Source organism: Clupea harengus, chromosome 10 (assembly GCF_900700415.2).
Source record: "Clupea harengus chromosome 10, Ch_v2.0.2, whole genome shotgun sequence".
NCBI classification, from domain to species: Eukaryota; Metazoa; Chordata; class Actinopteri; order Clupeiformes; family Clupeidae; genus Clupea; species Clupea harengus.
The window spans coordinates 1,832,026-1,855,626 of NC_045161.1; the positions used below are offsets into that span (position 1 = coordinate 1,832,026).

General features: G+C 46.8%; 1 protein-coding gene across 1 annotated transcript in view; it reads left to right on the forward strand.

Annotated features, from left to right (window-relative positions):
- mast2 (microtubule associated serine/threonine kinase 2) overlaps positions 1–23,601 on the forward strand; it is a 138,411-nt gene that overhangs the window by 54,223 nt on the left and 60,587 nt on the right. The window contains 1 exon segment of the mRNA XM_042708941.1: positions 22,908–22,939. Within this exon segment, the coding sequence (XP_042564875.1) occupies positions 22,908–22,939 (32 nt within the window).

Genomic DNA, 23,601 nt, shown 5'->3' on the forward strand with positions numbered 1-23,601 from the left:
GTAGTGATTTATGCACTGGTTGATCAGACTTGCTCTGCCGAAACACGAGCCCAATTTACCTGTTTTTGCCACATTTTGCCAAATGTTTTTGTCTACCCCTCTGATTGCACTCCAGACAGTTTATGGGTTGTGGTCATCTGATTGTCAGAATATTAGATCACAACTGTTCACATTTTGAACAACAAAGTTCTGCACTGGCTGATATAAAGTGCATCCTTGTGTGTTGGCTGGTGGGCTCGCTGTCAGAGATAAATGAGCTGTAGTGATTGTACATTTTTCATTAGGTGTTAACATGACTTGAGATGCGCTGTACTCTCTGAATGTTATTTGAAAGCACAAGCCATTGCTACAGGCTAAAGGCCCAAAGCGCTGGAATCGGCATTCAAAATTTGTGAATCTTATTGTGGTATTTAACCTAGAAAACTAAGCTGCCACTATAACTAAACTAAACTATGTTGCTGCTATAGTAAAGTAAAGCTGACTGAGTCCCACATCACTGATGTATATATCTGTGAATAAGCAGCTTTGGTTGACTCATTGTGTTCCTACTGCATACGCCTTGGGACAGAGACATTCACCATCCACTGTTGCTCTTTTTACGGCCACTGGAAATCTTTCAGCGTATTTGGTTAATTGCTTTGGTTGGCTGGTGGTTTTGATGGATCGAGTAGGCTGACATCAGTGTTGGTGTAGGGCTGTAAATATGTCTTGTATAGTTAAATGGCTTTGACTGCGGAGCTTCATAAAATGTTTATAGCACCCTCAGGATTGAGCACTGTCAGGAAGTTACTGTCATGGTTATCTATATTCATAAGGCCGTGGCTGCATAAATCAGACGTTCTGCTTTACTGTGCTAACACCAACTAAAAATACCTAGCTCAGTGTCCCTGTCAGAGCCCCCCTCTCAGAGTTCCTCTCAGACCCAGCTGATTGCAGTCAACGGGACGGGGAATGCAGGTCGTCACCTAGAGCAGCCATGAAAGTACTAAAGAGAGGGGGAACTGATAACATGCCTGATAAGCAGGGGGAGGGAGATTGGAAATGGAAACTCTGTCTCGCACACACTGCTCTCCTGGCAGCCCGTGTCTCTGGGTTGGCCCCCCCCCCCTCACTCTTGCGCAACACTGTGATAAATCTCACTAGGGGCTCACCAATTAGAGGTTATCCTGTGCTCTTCGTGGAGTTTCACATGAGGCATGGATCAAAGCTCTCTGGCACCGTGTTGGATTCCTCTCGTTGAGAGATGAAAACAGAAAAAAAACGAATTTATTCCTCAATTCAAAACAACATCTTATGTTTACAGATTACCAATCATAACTATTTGTGTGGGATAAACATCAAAGATAAAAACAAATACAGTGCTATTGTTTAAAACCAATGTTTCTTATTCAGGGCCTCTAATCTTTTGTTTTTTAGGGTGCAGTAAATGGGTACAAAGCTTTGGAATGTCAATAGTATGGGAGATCATCTAAAAGCAGTTTGTAAGAATATATTTCAACAATCTTGTGACATTCCTGACATTATTTAGACAGACTGCAGCTTCATCCACATTGCTAATGCAGAACATGGATGTAAAAAAAATCTGTCAAATGTTTTAAGAAAGCCATCCCTGCAAATTCAGGGGATAGATTAGATAAGGGTAAAACCCCCTCCCACTCTATCCCACTATAGCATGCATGTGTGAAATCCCACCTCCTTCCAAGTGTCAGATTTCTACATTCTTGCATCTTCCTGTCCCACCTGGCCCCCCTTCCCTCATCTGACCCCCTGGCCAAGGTCACCCAGTTAAGCTTGATCCTCATGGAACAGTCTGAATGGACCAGCTCTATAAGGAGTATCTAACCCCAGCTGGAGAGAGATGGACAATATTCAGTCTCCTTAATCCTGCAACTGCTGTGTTGTGTTGTATCTTTATTTCCACCATTCTTCCCTCCGGGTACCTATCTGGTGTTGCCTTGTGCATCTATGATGGATGGATTGCACTCGGTGGTCTTGTCGTAAGGTCAAGTGCGTGGGAGAGCCATGTTGTCATGCCTGCTGCTTCCTTCCTGCTTTTCTCTCTTTTCCTTTATGGCCCCCGTGCTTACCTTCTTTCTCTCCCTACCTCTCAACTACATCTCAATAGTGCCTCTCGCTGCCTTTCTCCTTGACGACAGCAGCACAGATGTCGTGTCCAGGGTTTGAGAGAGAGAGAGAGAGAGAAAGTGGGTATGATGTTGATGATGGCTAATGAGCTCTCCCAGTGTGTGGGCTGCTAATCCTCTCCCTGTGTTCCTGTCTGCCCCCTCAGGGAACAGGGAACAAAGCTGCAGCATCACCAGGGAAAGAGAAAAAGCCTTTCCCCCCCAGCTTTAAGATTTGTCCTTTCTAAAAACATAATCAAACATTATAGATTTAAAATTGTGAATGAAACAGCTGAAAAGGACAGGCACATAATTCTGTAGCCGGCTAAAATCAAGAAAGCTTGCAAACTGATGGGTTGTAGGGAAGAAGAGAGAGAAAGACAGAGAATTAAGAGAGGCAGAAGATTAAGAGAGGAGGAGGAATCTGTTAACCAAACCGTCCAGCAACAGAATGCCACTTTGACTGTTCAAATACAGCTGTTAAATAATGGATTAGGCCGCCCACAGATCCGGAGTTTCATTACTAATTCATCATGATGCCAGAGGTGGGTAACAAAGCTCAGTATTTGTGTTATGGGGGACGTGTGTGTGTGTGTGTGTGTGTGTGTGTATCTCTCTATGGCTGTGCATATGTGGCGGTGAGTGTATCTATACGTGGGTGTGAAGACAAGGGTTTCTCTTTTTTGGTGTGTAGTGTATGTGGAGATGTTTCAGAGGGTTATTTTGAGAGAGAGGCAGCAGGGCTGTGGCAGCTGCAATAGAAGGAGAGAGGGGAGATGGGAGTACATTGTGACCAAAACAAGAGGTGGAGCCTTTCAGCACTCCCATTCATTTTATGCAAATCCAAAAGACTCCTGCTGGTGTCCTATTGGCCAGAGCTGGGGCTCATGGAAGAGACGGAGCAGTGGCGCTCTGTGCTCTGTGCTCTGTGCTGCGAAGGGCTCCTACGCTTGTGAATAAGAGGGAGGAGGATGGAAAAGAACAAGTCTCAGCACATAGCTCTGCTCCAAATACCATAGAACCCAAACACACCTCCCATCAAATCACTGGAGCCCAAGAGGAAGAGGAAGAAAGTCACAACAGAGAGGGGGAGAAGTGGAGAAAGCAGCGGCAGCAGCGGCAGCAACGGGAAACTGACGAGGTGGTGGTGCCTTCAACATCAAAGTCACAAACACAGGCAATTGCTCAGTGTGGCGCTTGCAGATGGATAGGGGGTGAGTGCCACTCTTGCCTCACTCACTCTCTCTCCTCCTCCTCCTCCTCCTGCCTGTTTGTGTATCCTTCTGCTTTTCCCAAACTTGGCTTGGGGCGCTGGTGGTCCAGGTGGCCGAAGTATCAGAGCAGCCAAAAGCTGGACCGAGGGTGACGAGAACAGCCAAACAACCAGGAGAGGAAAGACGGACAAGGATTACGCTTCACTCTGCACCTGCTCATGTGAAACCACTCTGCTGCTAAAGCGTGACCCGCTTAATCCGTTCCCTAGTCATCACTCTGCCCTCCCGTGTCGGCACATAAGGAAGGAATCTGCCCGTGCGGGTCTTGAGAGCACTTGTTTACTGGCTTGGTTGTGACAGTGGGGTGCTGCTGCTGCCTCTGGCTCATTCCATCTCATCTCAGCTCAGCTCGGACTGTGAGCCTCACACTCGTGTTCTGTTTTCCCCTCATGTCATAGGAAGAGGCGCTGTGGGGAGAGAGAGAGAGAGAGAGAGAGAGAGAGAGAGAGACTAACTAAACAGAAAAGGAACAAACTGAGGGTCAGGGCTAACTGGATGAACACACTACGTTTTTTTTCTGGATACAAACCAAATATTAAAAATTTCACTGTAACAGTAGGATTTTTAAAATGGTGCACAGAAAATAATCCTGTGGAAGTCTGTCTGTCATCTTCTGGCTTCTGTCTTGAAGACTACATGATGTGCCTGTTCTGTTTCATCAGACTGGCTCTACTGCTTTAATTATATTTGCAGGATAGAACGCTGCATCTTCCTCATAGTCTGTGTGAGAACAGAGTTTTCCCTCCTGGGCAAATCCCCCCGGGGCTTCATTGCCATCATTAATGTGTACTGCGTACTGCATACTGCATACTGCATACTGCCTGTGACGAGCAACAAGGGTTTCCATAGAAATCAAGGTAGCAGTGAGAGAGATGAGGAGTGACAGCCTTGCTTGCCTATAGTGTGTGTGAGAGCTGATGTAAGGCTGGCTGTGTCGGGAAGAGTGTTGGTGAAGGAGAAGCAGGAGGCGGGTGGGGGGGGGGTGACGTGTGTGTGTGTGTGTGTGTGTGTGTGTGTGTGTGTGTGTGTGTGCCTCTGCTCTGAATGGATGAATGACGGGAGCGGGAGCGAGTGATCAGTGAAAGGGAGGGCCAGCTCAGGGACACATGTGCTTCACACGGCTCCTCATCGCCTCACAGAGACCGAGCGTGAGACGGGGGAACAGTGGGAGAGCAGGAGCAGGAGCAGCAGGCTCTCTTGATGAAGACATCCAGACCTACCTTACATGAATCCAGACTACCTTACATAGCCAACTGCGGCAGAGAGGATAAAAAAAAGCAGACGGCCGTTGATCAGAAGCTCCCTGCTGTCTTTCTGTAGTTTTCCTGCTGTGTCTGTTTTTGGTGAGATGTATTTTAGATCCTTATCTATCCATTTTGGACATCTGTGGAATGTCTACACTTGAGGAGAAGACACTTTTAGACGAAGAGGACTCTTTGTGAAGTTTGCACAAAAGCGTCAAGACCATCAGAGACCACGACAAAGAGTAAAAGTTGCGTGAACAATTTTGGAAACCGAACACACAGTTTTTTTTTTTTTCTTCTCTGAACTGTTACCTGTGTTATCTTTCTTTGAAGAGGACGGGGAGAACTCTCTCGGGCTGCGCGCGGACACAGAGGAATACGTGACTGCCATCTGCTCTGACCTTGTCTGGTCTCACTCTCAATGCCTGAGCCAGCTCCTGGGGGAGCTCACAGCCGCTGACTCACCTAAAGAAGTCTCACTTGGCACTGTGACCCCTTTGGCTATTCAGGTGTTTCTGCTCGTTCATGGCAGGCTGTAGCCAACCACTGCCACTCCAGTGGATGAGCTGACGAGTGCCTGCCTGCCTGTGTGCCCTTACCCACAGCCAGAGGTGTTTGGGTTTGTCTAAGGGGGGAGTCAAACAGCCAATCTTGAGGCAGTCAAAGAGAGAGCGAGAGAGAGGGCGATCATGGATGACTCCAGCATCTTACGGAGAAGAGGCCTCCAGGTAAGGTCCCGTGGAACAGAAGATGCTCTGCTTTGCTGGAGTCTGTTTACATTAGATAACGTATTTTTCATGATGAATGTTTATCTTTTAAAATGCCTCATATGTAATCTTTATATGCCTCAGATGTGATCTTTCTGACCATAATTACAAGTTGGTGATCAGGACATTTTTGTTATCTTGAGTTGTTTCTCTGGTGATTTTGTGTGCCTTCAGTGTTGCCTCTATGGCTCCTCTCGTACAGCTTCGTATGGCCTCAGAACTTGGTGCAGATTGTTGCATTGTCCGTCTCCAGCAGTGTGCCAGCATGTTCTCCATGAACTCCAGCATAACAACAGCCTATTTCCTTCACCAGTATCGGGATTAAGTTAAACTGCAATTGCCTTTTTTTCTATCATGAACACAGTAGGGAGAATAAAATTGCTGTTTTGTCCCATGTGGATTTGCAAGAAGTATGCATGTTCAAACATCTCGGTTTGATGTTTGTCTGAACAGTGAAGGAGTCTGTTGGAGTTGGAGACATGGGCAGGGCTGACCTGGATAAGTGGAACGGCACGGCACTGCCCATGTGCTGCGTCTACTACCAAATCAGGCTTTAGATTATCCTGTGTCCATTTCTGTCTTGTGTGTGTGACTTACCTCGGCTGTGTCGTAAACTTGCATGCCTCTGAGCTGTAATGGATGGTTACCTAATCCCACAGCTCATTGTGATGACTGTGAGAAGTCAGTAAAATACCCATGATTAACTACGTCCTGCAAACCATATTCGTTGCTGTCCTGATATTTCAGAGGGTACGTTGCATAATTAGCCTGGGGGGAATTGACTGGGAAAGGAACACAATGTGTTCGAAAACAGGTCCTGAAACATTATCGTACAGTGTGTGTTCATACTAATATGACCAGTGTGTGAGTGTGTCTGTGTTTTATTCTTTGTTACTGGTGATTTGTGATTTTATTCCTTGTGAGAGGTGTGTTTGTGTATGAATTTATGTGTGTGTGTGTGTTTGTTTGTTTCTATAACTGCTCTGCCTTGAATCTTTGTGAGGAAGCTTTTGTGGAGGTGTACTTTCCATGTACACTGCAGGTCTTTGAGTTGTTCTGTCATTCTTCACATAATGTACATATTTCTCTGTGTGCTAGCCCCCAGGGAGAGCTGCTTTATGTACGTGCAAGTTCATGTAGGTGTGTACGCAATAACTGGTTTGTGTGCATCCCTCTGCTGGGGTGTGTCCTGTGTACCTCATGGTGCACACATCCGGTGGTCCGTCTGCGGTGCGCGCGTGTGTGTGTGTGTGTGTGTGTGTGTGTGTGTGTGTGTGTGTGTGTGTGTGTGTGTGTGTGTGTGTGTGTGTGTGTGTGTGTGTGTGTGTGTGTGTGTGTGTGTGTGTGTGTGTGTGTGTGTGTGTGTGTGTGTGTGTGTGTGTGTGTGTGTGTGTGTGTGTGTGTGTGTGTGCGTGCGTGCGGCGGGATAAGTTATTGCTGAGCTGGGCTGCCTGTGTTGTGTCTGGCCAGTGGACTGTGCACTGGGACGAGGCTTTGTCTCAGCAAATCCTCCAGCATGGCTCGATGCCCAAGCCCCCGAGGCTCTCCCAGTGTTCGGGGGGGGGGGTGGTGGTCATGGGGGAGGCTACCCTTCCTCTGCCAAACCACAGAGCGCTGACCCAACTCACCTTCCACCAGTAAAGGAGATTAGCCTGATAGGTCAGTTTATGTGCCTTACTGGTGATGCTCTTTTTGAGGTGATTTCTGATTGGTTGACCAAAAACCATACATGACTAATGGGTCCTGATGAATAGCTTGTTAGGGTGTGACGTGTGAGAAATTGTTGTAGTTAATGTAACTTAAGTGGTTCCTGCAGTCAGTCATTTGGGGAATGGAGCTAATATGTGTAGCCTGCATGGGACACGCCCCCATAAAACCCATCCTGTCGGTGTTTATTGTTAAAGGTTAAAGACCAAGATGGGTGAAGGGGGCTTGGCAGCCGTTGGGGAGCCGGGTTTGTGTGGGCAGGGTGCTGCAGACTAAATCTCGCTAATGCCTTTTGAGTGGTCTCGGGGGGGGGGGGAGGGCTTACTGCTGTTAAATGCTTATTCCTCTGTGTCAAATATTTCCCCCCGAGCTGCCCTTGAGAAATCAGCAATGGTATGGCAGACATAAAAATCACCATCATCATGTGAACCACATTGTCACATTGGATCAGACACTTATATAGCCTAGGAGAGTTTAAAGCATTTGTTTTGGAGCAATGTGTCGTGTTGCCCTTAATGACCATTCCCACGTCTCACAGTGTCCGGGGGGCAGTGTCCCTGTTGAACTGGCTTCCTTTCTCCCTTCGCTGGCTCATAGTACTCACAGGACTTCTTCTGGGTTTGGTCTGGTGAAACTCGATTTTCAGTGGCTGAGAGAACCAATTATAAACAGTCTGTCAGCAGCTGGCATAGCCACGGTTGTCTGTGTGGACAGCTTTACCTAGGTTTGCTGTTCTGAAACAATTGTATTAATTGGTTTACTTTTTGTTTATCAAACTGGAAATGTTACGGAGCTTACGTTTGTCTCGTTGATTCTGATTTTTTGTTAACGTTTTGTTTTCATCTGACTCCTTTGTTGGGCTGTTGTGACTGGGGGCTGATTGTGTGGAAGAAGGTGTGAAGTACGGTAGGTGTGTGTTTGGGGAGATGAACAACTGGAAGATGAGAGGAGGGATGGTGGGAGTGCAGGGAAAAAGGACAGGAGAGAGAGAGAGAGAGAGAAGGAAAGAGACTGGAAGAGAGATGGAGAGATAGGACTCGGAAAGAGAGAGAGAGAGAAGCTAGCGTGGCACATTATGAAAGGGATGGACAGTGAGGATTGATACAACAGCGAGAGGGAGACTGGTGAGAGACCCAGACACACACCTTTGACAACCCCTCCTTCCACCATTTCAAGGCAGTTTGAGCTGGTAAATTGCTCCTCCTGCTTCACTGACTGCAGGAGATGGGACAGGCGGGGGTGGGGGGTAGGCTCTACGAGCTTGAACCTGCAGGGGAAATGAGGAAGTGTACGAGACTTGAAGGGTGACAGAGGATGCTTGAGTGTGTGTGTGTGTGTGTGTGTGTGTGTGTGTGTGTGGCTGCAACAGAAGCTATTTAGAGTCTAATTAGGACTAATACAGCTTCCCTTACACGCACCGCTGTTGTTTATTAACGAGAGCAATGGAATCTGTCGTGTTAATATGTAACTGTATAGGCTATTCCTGGCTTTCTTTCCTATCCTATTTTCCATATACATCTTTTTTCTGTTGTCTACAGATGTTTCAGTGGCGATGAACTTGACCCCATCTGCATCCTCACTCCACATATGCAGACACAATTTCCCATGCTGTGATCATTGTTGTCATGGCCGTCTGCATCAAGGTGTCATCCACATCACTCTGTTGGTGTCTCAGCCCTCAGGCTGGTGCTTCCCCGCATAAACATGCATTGGCTCCAGTATGGTCATGAATTGTGCATCTCCTTCCACAGTATGCTTTATGGAAATGCTTGGCGGCCTGTGCTGTCAGGTGGCGAGAATGTGTACCTTTTCGGGCTGATGTCAACGGAACCCCTAGGGAAGCAGCCGGAGTGAAGGAGGGGATGGTTAACCAAGCATGCAGGCAATCTAGGGCGTTGATATTGATAACCCTGAGGACATAGGGAAGGTTGAGCAGAAGGTGATGTGAGACATCTAAACCTCTAAACCTCCGCCAACTTTCACAGCGCCCACTCTCTGTGCTGGCCTGCCTGCTCCTCTCTAATCCCGTCTGGCAAACCGCATAATGTTGAAGACCAACAGGTCTAATTCAGTCAGGAATTTTGCACACAGAAGGAGGTGTGTGTGTGTGTGTGTGTGTGTGTGTGTGTGTGTTCATGTTCAGACACATGAGTGTGTGTGCACTGTGAACTTCAGAACCGTGCACTGAATAATCTCCTCCGCTAAAGGATTAGACATTGGCTAAAAGAGGCTGCCTGGCTGAGTTGTACTGGGTTAGGTGTTGCTCCACAACATGTGTGGTGATGGGCTGCCCCTGGATCCTCACAGAGAGCATGGAGGATAAGAGGAAGCCTCTGGGCTGCAGGAGGTCTGTGAGCTGGTATGGAGGACGCCAATGCCTTCTGAAGGAGCCTGCTGAGGCCAACCTGGTAAGTGAGGGAAACATTCAGATGAAAAGGCATCGAGAGGACAAGAGAGAGAAGAACAGAGTAAAAGGATGGGCTATTGACTAAGAATATGTCAAGTGTGTGCTTTTGGGAGTTTTGCTCTGAAACCAGACAGTGTCTAGACATTTTCTGTCTAGTAGATAGATTTTAGACTACAGGGTAATCTTGCTTTTAAGAATCTCATTCTTCCCTTACTCAACACTCTTGCCTCTCCCCCTCACTCACTCACTCACTCGGTCTGTTTGTCTGTCTCTCTGTTTGTCTCTCTTTCTCTCACATGAACCTACTGTCAGGAGACATCCCTTCAGCCAGTCTCCCTCTCGTCATCTCTTTACACCTGTCTTACACCCTTTTCTCTACCTTTACTTTGTTTCATTAGTTTTGAAAAGCTATGGCATCTCTGTAACCTGGGTTCAGACTGGGGCTGTCAACAGCTGCTGGTTGTCAGGAGACTATCTGCTGCGTCAGCCCTGTCCTGCAGCCCTCGCAGCTCTAGTGCTGTAACATTAATGCAACCCCAGCCTTCATAGTCCTGCATCTTGTTTGCGGGGTGTAGCATGACTCCTCACATAGAGTGCTGCTCTTGCATTACTCTGCTATTTTGTCAGAGATTGCAGCATTTTTTTACTCATATTTTTCCTCTTAGAGAAGATTGTGCTTGAGAATACTGTGATCAGGAAGTAGAGTGACAAATATGTCAGAGCTGCCACTGATTTGTGTTTCTCTTATTCTGTATAATAATCACAAATTATACAATTGTCAAGTAATCAAACAATACTTTTTGGCTTTATTAGCAAGTCAGAATTAGGAATGACGAGGGGTCAAATTGTTCCTCTGATCAACATTTTCCCCTTTGAAAGACAGATTCTGGGTAACAACAGTATTCCTGAAATAAAGTTGCTAATCTAAAGTATCAGTGTTAATGAACATGTTATAAAGATAAAGAAAAAAATGAATCAGGCTTTAGTGCAGTAGTGTATGTCCCTTCCAGCTCAGTAAGGAGTTTGGTGAGGAACTCCATTTGTCAATAACTACACGCAGAGCTGCAGAGAAGGGAGGAGAACGCTGTGACAGAAATGCTATAACCACACCGAAGGACAGATCTGAATTGGGATGCACAGAGCCGTAATGTCCTCCGGAAATGAGGAACAGGAATGGTGATTTGAGGTGGTCACACACTCTGGGAATTCTAATGTGGGGCTTTGGAACATTGCCGCCACAGCGGAGGCTAAGAATAGGGATGTCCTTGCTGACAGGCTGTGACTCGTTACAAAACTTCCAGTAGATGCCATGCATGTTTGAAGAGAAAACGATGAGGGAGAGAGAAAGGAATGAAAAGGAGAAAGATTCATTAGAGAATAGAAAATGTATACGATCCTTACTCTTTGTTTTTTTTGTGTCAGTTTGTCAGAGGATCATTTAGTATTTCCCTTCCGTTCGTTGGCCCTTGTCCTCTGTCTCTCTGTGTGTGTGGGGCACCTTATGTATGTACGTCCGCATAAGGTCTATTCTGTGAACCCAATCCCGTTAGTGTTCCTGGTACCCTTCAGAGGGGCCCGTTTCACTCCGGCAGAAGCCGACCCCTGGAACAGGGATAAGAACAACTTAACCAGCTTAGTGAGATGTGGGGCGAAAGCATTTTCTGAGGATGGCTGTTTGTTCTGTTTCCATAGTGGAACCCATGAGAACAGGGCAGCTGTGTCTTCCCCCTCGCTTGGCTCTCTCACTTCTGGACTGTGCCTGCCTGCCTCGCCACCCTGCTTCTCCCTCCAGAGCTGCGGATAAACGCATTAAGGACCATTCAATGAGCTCACTGTGTTTCTGTAGCGAGAGAATGAGCTCATCGTTTGGCTAGGGGGGAGGAGGGAGGGATACAGAGAGAGACAGAGAGAGAGAGAGAGAGAGAGAGGGAAGCAAGAAGGAAAAGAAGAACGTGGTGAGCGATGGAGGAAACCAGAGTGCTGGCCTGCAGAGGTCAAGGAGGTCACTGTCTCCGGAAAGCTTCTCAGATACAGATGGAAACACACAGCAGTGATTAATACACGGACACCCCAGACACAGATTCTGCCCACAGTGCAAGAGCTCTTTACCATATGATCCATTGGCACATATCAGTCTGGCTCTGCCATGAACTCTAATGACCTCATGAAAAACAGCCTAGGTCAGTCTCCCTCCATATGTAAAGGGGGGTTAGAAGCCTCACAAGGAGAATGTTATGGTGCTTCAACATATTAATATTTGTATTGTTTATGCTGAGCTTTAGGTATCTGGTATCTTATAGCTATCTGGACCTGTAGTTTGAATGACGTTGGACCTCACAACACCTTACAACACACGCACACGCACACTCACACTGGAACGGAAGCCCTCATTACTAGAGGACATCGCCCTGAGTGCTGGATGTAGCTGGAACCACGGGACTCCATGTCGGTATTGATCATCGTTATCTGCTGTGTTCGTAGTCTGTGCATTACGACTGCATCAGCTGAGGCGAACACATCTACAACGGCCTAGCATCTGAATGTCTAGACAACCCCTCCTCCTCCCAACCCCTCAGGCTACACTCGAATTTCACACAATGTTTTGAGAAGTCTGCACCGTGGACAAACAGAGAAGTGCCAGTGGTTCACCTAAACCATAATTACAGGTGTGGTGCGCTGACTTTTCTAAATTCATCCTGGGTTGAGACACTGTGGCAATGGGTGTCATTCCCTTGACAAATAGACTTTCCGTCTTTTTGCTTTCTCTTTGTCGCTCCCCCCTCATATTGTCTTTGTCTGTATCTCATTCTTTCTGTCTTCCTTTCAGTCAAATTCTCTTTTTCTCCCCTTGCCTCTCACCCTGGAGAGGAAAAGGTTGCCTTCTTAGAGTACCTCTCATAGCGGGCATTGATGAAATCAGCCCACAGTCCTAACTGAGCCTGTGCACCGTGGCAGCCTGCTGTCTCTGCGGGGAACAGGCCTTGATCTGCCGCCTACTCGCATGCTTCCATCTCAGGGGAACCACCAGCCCAGTCCCGTCCCCCCCCCCCTCTCTCTCTACTGTATTTCACTCTGCCCCTCCACCTTTCCTCTTGCTGCTATACGCCATCATCCCTCTGTCCTGTCTGTGCACATCTCTGCTTCTCGTCCGACCATCTCTCTCTCTCTCTCTCTCTCTCTTCTCGATCCCTCCATGTTTTTGTTTATCTTTTTTCTCTGTACATGTTTTGCTTCTCATCTCTCCTCCCATCCCCCTTGTCTTTCTTCATGTAGCTGTCTCATCCCTCGCTTTGATCCCATAGTCTCCTCTCAGACGGTTACCTTCAATCTGACCGGCGGCGGCGGCGGCCACATTTCTTTTTGTATTACATATTTTTCCATTGTTGTCACATGGTTCCTTCCTCCACGTTTGCTTCTGTTGTTATGTCTTCCTCCCCCCCCCCCCCTCTTGCATCCCCAGCTCTCTCTATTCTATGTCGCCTCCTCTTTTTAGCTCCACACGTCCACCGCCCAGTATCTTTCCGTCCCCATGTTTTCTCTCTTTCATTAATCTGCTCTTGCTCCTCTGTTTTCAGGTGTTCTTTCTCTTGTTCTCCTCACCCTTTCATCTCTTCTTCTTACCTCACCTCACCTTTCTACATTCAATCTCTTTTTCTCTCTCTTCATCAGTCAGCCTACGTGCTGCCATCTGTTTTCATCCTGCTGTCCGTATCCTGTCTCTCTCTTCAGCTGTTCAAGCCCTACCCATTTAACCTAATATTTCCTATCCCGTGGTCTTCTTTTTTTATATATATACATTTTTAATTGTATCTTTAGACTGCCACATTTCCTAGTGTCTTAGTCTGCTTTTCTTTGTTCCTCTCTCTGTTCATTGTTCTCGTTCCCTCCTCTTTGTTCTTCTTCTCTCCATGTTCCTGTGCTTTCCCCTCTATCACTCACGTCCCGTGCTTCCCTTCCACCTGAGAGAGCTCTGCTGGTATCTTTCTTGGGGTAGTTTGCTGTCTGTTAGACAAATGACCCCATCACATAAGTGTGTGTGTGTGTGTATGTGTGTACCCTTTGTAGGATCGCTTGTGGGGGAGTGTGTGTGCTGCCCATGTCTGTATTTTTCCGTGTGTGTGTGTGTGTGTGTGTGTGTGTGTGTGTGTATTCCTCAGGCGGCGGGGGGGGGGGTGGTGGGAGTCATGGTGAGGGGGAGGGGGAGGGGGTGGTGGAGTCATGGTAAGGGGAGGGGGTGAGCCAGCCTGAAGGTGCAAATTGAAGATGTTTGCGTGTGTCAGGGTGCAGAGCATCAGGGAGTAGGCCTGGAAGGTGTCTCCGTCTGTCTGCCTCCAGATAATGAACTGAGTTTCACCGACACAGAAACAAGGGAGGCAGAGACCGAGGAGGAGGAGGAGGAGGAGGAGGAGGAGGAGGAGGAGGACAGGAGGAAGGCAACGGAGGGGGTGGGGGGGGGGGGTGGGGGTGGTAGCAGACACACACACAAGAGACAGCTCTATTCTCCATTGTGTGTTGTATATTTACTGAACATTTCAAATATAAGGATGTCAAGAATACCAGTTACTTTGATAAATCGGCTAGATTGAGCGCACACATTCAAGTTTAATGCCATATGCAGAATAGGTTTCTGTGAAAAGGTTTCCGTTCAAAAGACATCATTTTATGGCATCTTGGCAGTGATCCTTTTTTTAAGTATAGGGTAGAACTTACAATGAAGTGCCTTCAGTGGAAGATCAGGCATCTAATGGCCTTGTCTCACCAGCCAGCTCTAAATGATATTCTAAGCTGCAATAGAATAGAATAGGCTGTTTTCCCCTCCGCCACCACTCACTGAGACGCTCCCTGCAGTGATGCTCACTGTGTCATTAAAGCCCATCGTGGAAGGGATGCTCTTCTGCTGTGACTTGACTCAGTGTGGTGCTTTTGTTAGCTTCAGCACGCCTCCTGAACTCTCCCCATGTGGCAGTTAGCCCCCAAGGCCTCTGCGTCTTTGCTGCTTTTAATGACGCTATGGCAGTTAGCCCCCTCAGCGCTGGTTACAGGGCCATAGACACGGCATATAGTCCCCTACTGAATTCACCACATATATACACAACACAAAGAGTAGACATCCATTTCAACCCACATTTGTTTCAAGTCCAAGGCCTCTTGATACTCAAAGGCAACACAGCACAACACAAAACAGGCAGTCTCTCCATGTGATGAGCACTGCTGCTTGCTTCAGCACCATCTTACAGGGGATTCAGGTATGGTGTGGTATTATATTACTCCAGGTCACCTACCTTGTGTGGTATGTCTAACCAGTCTAGACAATACCATGCTCTGCAGCTTTCCTTATATGGAAACCCCTTTTGTCCTCCTTTTGGTTTTTGATATTCACAGTCAGCATTGGGTTTTTACGCTCCTTCATTTCCATGCTGACACGACAGTAGAGAAATTGAGAGCCGTTTCCAGGGATACAGGAGCTGGTACTGTAGATTGTGTAGAGAAATTGAGAGCCGTTTCCAGGGATACAGGAGCTGGTACTGTAGATTCTGTAGAGAAATTGAGAGCCGTTTCCAGGGATACAGGAGCTGGTACTGTAGATTGTGTTTGAGGATTCCTCTGGTCCTCCGAGAGGTGATTGCTGTCATCCATCTGGTTGGGAAGCAGACAGGGTGCCTGTGTTGTGCACACACACCTCTCTCAGTACTGTATACTAATCACACACACCTCTCTCAGTACTGTATACTAATCACACACACCTCTCTCAGTACTGTATACTAATCAGACAGAGCTGGCAGTGCCTGTGTTGTGCCTGTGTTGTGCACACACACCTCTCTCAGTACTGTATACTAATCAGACAGAGCCTGTGTTGTGCCTGTGTTGCGCACACACACCTCTCTCAGTACTGTATACTAATCAGACAGAGCCTGTGTTGTGCCTGTGTTGCGCACACACACCTCTCTCAGTACTGTATACTAATCAGACAGAGCCTGTGTTGTGCCTGTGTTGTGCACACACACCTCTCTCAGTACTGTATACTAATCAGACAGAGCCTGTGTTGCGCACACACACCTCTCTCAGTACTGTATACTAATCAGACAGAGCACACACACCTCTCTCAGTACTGTATACTAATCAGACAGGGCCTGTGTTGTGCACACACACCTCTCTCAGTACTGTATACTAATCAGACAGGGCTGGCAGTGCTGCAATCCTCCTCTGCTCACTCACGGCCATCCTCTGAGGAGGCCCGCGCAGCAGATAGCTTCAAGCGACCAAGTTCAGACAAAGGCAATGACAACACGATGTGGGAGCAGTCTACTGTTGGATGATGAACTGCCAAATTGGCCAAACACAGACTTGGTTAATTCCACCGTCTCTGTTTGCTGTTTGAGTGTGTTGAAACAAACACCAGCACCATTTTTTTCATTAGTGTTAATTGTTTTGATAGTAAGAGACAAAAAAATAAATAAACCACATGCCAGTCTTCAATACCAGTATTTTTCTCTCCATTATCGCCACATAATAATGGCAGTGAAGCATGAAGATTTCATTTGAATGTGCACATTCTAATTAGGATTAGCGCTGTGTATCCCCCCCCCCCCCCCCCCCCCACCCCACCCCCCTCTTCACAGAGTGTGGAGCTGCTTGTGTCAGGGGCATGAATAGGCAGCCTGATCAGGCCAGATTAGAGGCCTCTCTAAGGGAGTTAGGATTGGACGGGGCAGACACCCTCCCCAGTGCTGGAAGAGATATGAGACACAATAGAGAAGGGTAATTAGCAAATTAATCTGTAAATGTAGGGAGTGGGTGTGTGTGTGTGTGTGTGTGTGTGTCTGTGTGTGTGTTTGGTTGGTTGGTGTGTGTGTGTGTGTGTGTGTGTGTGTGTGTGTATGAGCAGCCTTTATGTTTTGAGTGATTTCCCCACCTCTATCTAAAAGGTCCTCATTCTCCCTCTTTCTTACCCTTTCTTTGCACTTACCTCCTTACTACTTTCATCTCTTGGTGGCCTTCCTCTTCCTCTTGCTCTTCTTACCTCTTCATTGCAATAGTGTGGCATTTGGGTTGGTCCAGCTGGATCCGTGCCCAGACTCACCCTTATGTGAAAGATATTCCCAAGGCTGCGTCATCAGCAGTCATTGCTTGGCATCTGATCTATTTAGAAAGACATTGTTATGCTTCGCCGTAAGCATGGCTGTTCAGCCTGTTTGCCAACCCATTCCAAGGACTTTTGTCAGTCTTACGGAGCATAGCTAATAGTTAAGAGACTTTTGTCAGTCTTACGGAGCATAGCTAATAGTTAAGAGACTTTTGTCAGTCTTACGGAGCATAACTAATAGTTAGGCTCATCAGCTTCTTTTGTTCCAGATATCTTATAACATTTTCGCGACATTGATGTCAATCTTGTGTCTGTCAAACAAGTCTAGTCTTTTTTGCTCTCACTTTGGCTCGTTTTTTCTTTCTCTGAATCGGAACCATTTTAGATATTCTTTACATGACACAACTAGTTAGGTTGTGACTGTGGGAGATGTATTCCATGCCTCATCGAATTGAAGGAAGACAATATTCTCTCAGACCTTTTTTTGTGGCTGGTCCCTTCTATCGCATCAGTGTACTCCTGCCTCAGTTTGAATGGGTTGGCAGCAACTTTAACTGGCCAAAATTGAGGCATGAAGCTTAATTGCTCTTGTAACCCACACAGTAGGCTTTTAGACGGTGGGATAATTTGTTGCACTTTTCTGCATTTTGTAAGGGAGGTAAGACGCCAGGTGTTCAGGCCAAAGTGTTCATCCCACACAGGTATAAATATCCCATAAGACATATTGTCATTGGAGATGCTGTCCCTATGCGATGACCCTGAAGTCTGGGTTAGCACCAGTCTCTTCCAGAAGATTCTTTTCCATTTCAGATGGAAGTGAAGACTAGGCGTCTCGTAGGTGCTCCAGAATTATGTCATTGGTGCTCCATGCTAATGAACCATGCAATCCCCTTTGGGCTTGGGTCAAGTCATTCTGCAAGATTAGCCCTATATTGCTGCCTAGTTCTGGAAAGATCCTGGATTCATTGAATTCCTTTCTCTGATGACTTAGCATTCAGCCCACAGACTCTCTGTTAATGGAACCTCATCGCCTCAAAACAACCTAAACAAACGGCAGTGCTGCTAAGAGGAATGGACATTGTTTTTTTTAATCATTTGATAAAGTTTAGCACTTCACAAACAGTTTCGATACATCGTTTAGACCCATATCAGTTGGATAAATGCTCGGCAAAAAGCGGTTAATGTAGCTGCCTGAGGCTGTGGCATTTTGTTCTGTATGCCTGTTGAACTGGCTATGCTAGCAGTTGAGCCAATCTTATTACCGTGCCTGCTGCTGCTACTGCTACTATCGAGTGCTGCTATGGTCATGAACAGGCAATTATTTCTCCCTTGCCTCATTAATTGTGTGTTTGTATCTTGTGTAAACAAGCAATTATTACCATGTTTAGAGTAGAGATGAGCTATCAGCAGCTCAGTGCGTCAGTATGTCAGAAATAAAAAAAATTAAATGACTCCATTGTAGATCTTTTATTTTGTGTGTTTGAACAAACCATTAAAGCCTTCATAGCACCCAGCCCATGTGATTTGTGGATGTCAGTGTAGCTCCAGAAAAATGGATTTAGTGTCTGCTTGGAATCTAATTGATTGCTTTGAGCGTGTCTGATGTATCCGTCAGTGCAGGGGTTTCAGTGTGACAACAGGATCCAAATCTGGCAGCCACAGGTCTGTGTTGACAGTGTGCCTGGCTGTCTGGGCGTTAGTTGCAGGCACAGCCTCTCCCCATCTCACCACCCACAGACAGAGGGGATTAACTCCACAGCAGCACAGTGCCCGGCCCCCATGTCATTCACTGGGGGAGACACAGAGGAAGCCATCCAGAGATCCAGCTACATGGGCGCTCTGTATCCCCTGACCCCTGACCCCTTCCCTTCTCATGTCTCTCTTCTCCTGAGCTCAGGTCAGAGGCTCCTTTGTGTCTGTCCCTCCCTCTCTCTCTCTCTCTCTCTCTCTCTCCCTCCCTCTCTCTCTCTCTCTCTCTCTCTCTCTCTCTCCCTCCCTCCCTCTCTCTTCTGCTCTGTTTATCTGTCTGTCTTATCCCCCACCCCCCCTCTTAAATTAGATTCTGGAGACTTGATGTAGGCAGGACAGCCAAGTGTGGGTGTATGTTTTTCAGCGTCAGACAGGGTTAAGATTATGGGCCTCACCTCTTTCTCGGAGCGGTGGATATCTGGCAGGAGAGAAAAGTGGAAGTGGCGGGTGGGGTTTGTTTTTTTTATTTATTAATTTTTTTTGGCTTGATCATGCTTGGCTGGGCCAAGACAACCAGAAGGTTTTTCTTGAAGTCTGGTGGCCTGAGGTGACCTTGTTTGTAACGTAGAGGAGCTGAGTCACCCCCTCTGCAGAGTTAGGGATGTGGCACTACAGCACACAGAAGGCATAGACTCACACACTCACCTCCACCAACTGGGCTTAGCTGACCTAAGTCATTCTCAACAAGTTCTCTGTATATGTGAGTGCATTACAGGCTTGTCGCCTATTTTATTTGTGTTTTTAGAGAAGAAACAATTCAGTTTGAAAGGTGTGACGTGTGGTTGTCCATGTGGTTGTATAAAAGTTGAAAACTCTTAACCTCGACCCATCAAAAAAGCATTTTAAAAGCACAGTGGTGTGAATTCTGCTGTTTGAAACCCCACCTTAAAGTTGCCCCTTTTTTGTCCCTGCATGTAGCCACTCCTTTTGTAATTACTTCCCAGCAAAGTGGTCCTCAATGGCTCGGTTCACTGCTTGACTGGCACACAGTGTAGGCCTGCCCCTCTCTCTCGCCCCCTGTCTCCCCTGGATGACTGTCTTTCTGTCTGATTCGGCTGTTTCCCTGGCGTATGGTCCGTCTCTCTCTCTCTCTCTCTCTCTCTCTCTCTCTCTCTCTCTCTCTCCCTCTCTCCCTCCTCCGCCCATCCTTCTAATTACATTTCCCTGCTCTCTGGCTCCCTGTCACGCTCGATGGACTTAAGAAATATTGATGGCTTCCATTGGGCAGATTACCTTTATGCAGCGCAGCAGAGCCCAGTCCAAACTGTCACTTTTACTAATTTCATTGGCCATAGCAGTGATGCTGGGGAGTGCGGTGATGGTGGGGGCCTTCTAGAACGTGGCGGAACAGGGACCCCACCTACCCGCACGCTTTAATGCAATCAGCCAGGCCAACTAGATACCCATCCTTTCAAACGACATGGCCCTGTGTGTGTGTGTGTGTGTGTGTGTGTGTGTGTGTGTGTGTGTGTGTGTGTGTGTGTGTGTGTGTGTGTGTGTGTGTGTGCGCGCTTGTGTGTAGTCGCTCATCTCCGCTTCAGCCAAAACTAGACATTGTTTTTTAGGATAAACTAGCTGAACTCTGGATCAATCTCAAGGACATATTATCCATCCCTCCTGCAGCTCGAGACACAATACAATCTTCCTGGATTTCTGCATCAACTCCCCCACTTCAGCCGCACTGGCAGTAATGGCATGGCATCAGGTGGCCATTAAGCATTGTGCATTACACAGAACCATGAGATGCTCACTCTCCCTCTTCGCTGAGCATTTGCAGATGTAATGAAGTTTAACCGCTCCTCCTTAGCATACTTCAGTTGCCTTGTCAGTGTATGCTGCAGTAGGCTCTCTGTCCTGCGTCAGACGCTGGGCTGGAGGAGCAGTAAATTGAGTTGAGCTTGTGAGGCTGTGGTCTGGAGATGGAAGAGGAGACGCAGGTCGAGACGACGGAGGCCATTTAGCCTCAGAGCAAAGCGCTGGAAATGTGATTTTAGGTTTTGACGTGGAAGGATGCAGGCTATATATTTATATATTTCTTTTGATGGATTCCCATCATTTATCTTGCTCATTATAGACTCTGAACTTTGAACAGTGGTTTGTGTTTTTGTCTCTGTCGAGGGTTAGGGCTGGGGATACAGTCATTGTAGATTTAGTGTTGGCATGTCCTTGGGGTAGTGGGTTGTCTCGAGTGCTTGGTGGAAGGTCTGGTGCCAGACTCCCATTAGTCAGAAACACTGTGTGTGTGTGTGTGTGTGTGTGTGTGTGTGTGTGTGTGTGTGTGTGTGTGTGTGTGTGTGTGTGTGTGTGTGTGTGTGTGTGTGTGTGTGTGTGTGTGTGTGTGTGTGTGTGTGTGTGTGTGTGTGTGTGTGGGTGACTTGACCTCATTTTAAACAGACCAGGGGGGGCTGGAGCTGTGCTACGACTGGAGCGCGCTCTCACACGGCCACACCTTTTACGGCGCTCCCATTAGCTTCTCTTCAGAAAGAGGGGATACACATTGTGTCAGAGGAATCTTACCGCTCCTTTCTTCTCTTCATGTAATAAGTATTAAAAGGGTCTACATAATAGACATATAGACACAGCCAAAAGCCATACGAGTGCAGGTTGCCTGAGTCACTAATTAGCCTAAACAGTGTTGGCTGTTTTGTTTTGCACACGGTGCACTTCCCTCCGAGTTGCTGCGTTAATATTGTGCAGACGGGTCATTGGGGTTTGATGGCTCCCTGGCACAGGAGACAGATGCTACTCAGACATGCACACATCCCTGTCCGACTCTTCCCCTCACACCAGACCCCCATGTCACCCCTGTCCCGTGGTGCCCATCTGTCTGTCTCTCTCTCTCCCTTTCTGCATTATTATTATTAATACTATATTAGATATTGTATTATATTATATACTTTCTGTTCCTAATTTTGTGTGGTATATGGCTCTAATGTCATCAGTATGTGAAGGTGAAAATATTGTATTATATTATTCTGTTAGTTCCCCTCTGGGTCTCTTCCTGTCTCACTGCTTTCTTTTCCTAATTTTGTCAAACACGTTTGTTCTCCGTCTCCTTGATGGTTGAAACCTTTTGCTCACCATCTTATACCAATCCATGTGTGGTATATGGCTCTAATGTCGTCAGTATGCGAAGGTGACAAATGAATAACGTTCATTTAGGTGGTTACTTTGAAAGAGCACCAGGGTGTAATCATCTTAAACATAGGTCGAGTTCTTGGCTTCCTTGGCCGATATACCCGTTCCATTTTGCAATTTTAGGAAATGTACCTGTAAAAAAAAATGAAATCCTTTTGCTGATGGAAGGTGAGGGGTCAACCCAGAGTGCTGCTCTGTAATGGGGCTTCTGTAAACAAACACTCCTGTTTTCCCCAATGGCCCTGACCAACTAGCCGCCTCGCTAATAGATGATGACTCCGTAAACATACCCATCCATTTAGCCTAATCATTATAATGGCCCATGCGCTGCACACACACCCATGTCTATATTTGATTTAGCACTTTGTCCGAAATGAGGGTAGCAGTCTGTGTCTTTGTGCTGGCTTTCTGGAAGGATATGCAGACGCTGGTGATCCGTTTGATTTTTACATACGGCCCTTATTCCCCTTGAGAACTGTTGCCATGACAGTTGTTCACTGTTTTAGAGAGTTGATAGATGAGACATTTTTGGTTGTGGTTATGGTTTGTTGAAATACACATTCACACAGTTTATTGTTGAACTGAATTGTGTGTCAAACCTGTGATCTCAATCATGACATTTCAGCTTGGGTAGTAGCCAGATGGTTTGGATGTAAAAAGATTGTGTGTATGTAGCCCTATCACATATAAATGGTATAATTGAAGACATTCTCTTCAATAGAGTAGTTAGGTTATTATGTGGTACTCTTCTGCCACCTAGTGTTTACCATAAGTAAGTGCACAAGATGCATAAGAATGGAAGCTAAGTTGTGACGTGATAGCCTGCATGTTCATTGTATATTAAACAGAATTACACGGAAATGACGTATTCGTTAAACATGGTAATTAATAAAAAAAAGAGTCTCAGTCCCATCAGATTGGTTGTCATTCATCCTGCAGTTTGAGCAGGGTCATGACGCCTGATTAAAAGCCAGAGCAATCAATGTTCCCGATTGGGTAGATTTTTTGCAATGTCAGAATTTTCTGTCGGGCTATACTGCAGTGTGAGTAGTTCCACTGTCCGATTTTGCTCAGTGTGAGAACAACAATCACGGGGTTTTGTCCATGCGGACAGACCGATTGAAACGTGTAGTGTGTGAGTTACCACATCGTACGCACAATTTGCACTGTGTCTGCCCGGCTTTAGTCAGCTCTATATTCATAAAAATTACAAAGCATTAGAGATTTGTGACTAGGCTTGTGTGATTAGTGTGGTTATACAATGTCCATAACATAAGCATTATCCCTCAAAATCCTTAGCTCTTTGCCAGGCATATGTGCTGTCATCTGTGTGTTTGTTCACAGTTACAGCTTCTAATTGTAATCTTGGCCACCATACTTATGTTCTGCCCTGTGTCTCTGTGTTCTCTTGCAGAAGGAGCTGAGCCTGCCCAGAAGAGGGAGTTTGTAAGTACCCGTTTCTCTTTTTCTTGGGTTTTTTCTCTTGCATAAGTTGGTCTGAGAGAGAGAGAGTGTCATAGCACACCAGCCCTCTCCTCTCCTGCGTCCATGGCCTGTGATTTAAAGGGGGTGGGTGGGGGGGGCTGACCAACCCTCCGAGTCTAGGGAGCGGTGGAGCCTGCCTGAGCTCACTGTGAGGGAGATGGCCATGTAAGTGGGGCTAATTCAATCTGCAGAGGCTCAATAGACTCTCTCTTGTGGCAGTCCGGGGCTGCAGAATTCAGCATTTGGGAAACGGCATCCACATTTCTGGGACACATGCTATACTATACGCCTTGTGTTAACCCCAAAACCACACGCCCCAGTTCTATCACCTGCCACGCCCCCTCTCACTTTCCCTTCGAGATAATAAGGTGCCAAAGGGACGCGGTGGGAGAGAGATGGAGAAGGCAGGGAGGGGTTGTTGCTGCGGCAGCAGCATATCAAAAGGTGTTTTTTTTTTTTCTCTCTCTCTCTTCATGGCTGTAGGACTTCTGTCTCTCTCCCTCTCTTTGCTTGCTCTCTCACACACACCCACATTCTCTTTCTCACACTTCACACAAACTCTCACACACTGTAGCTCTTTTATTTTTCTCTGCGTCTGGCAGCTATTTCATTAGTATTCGGCT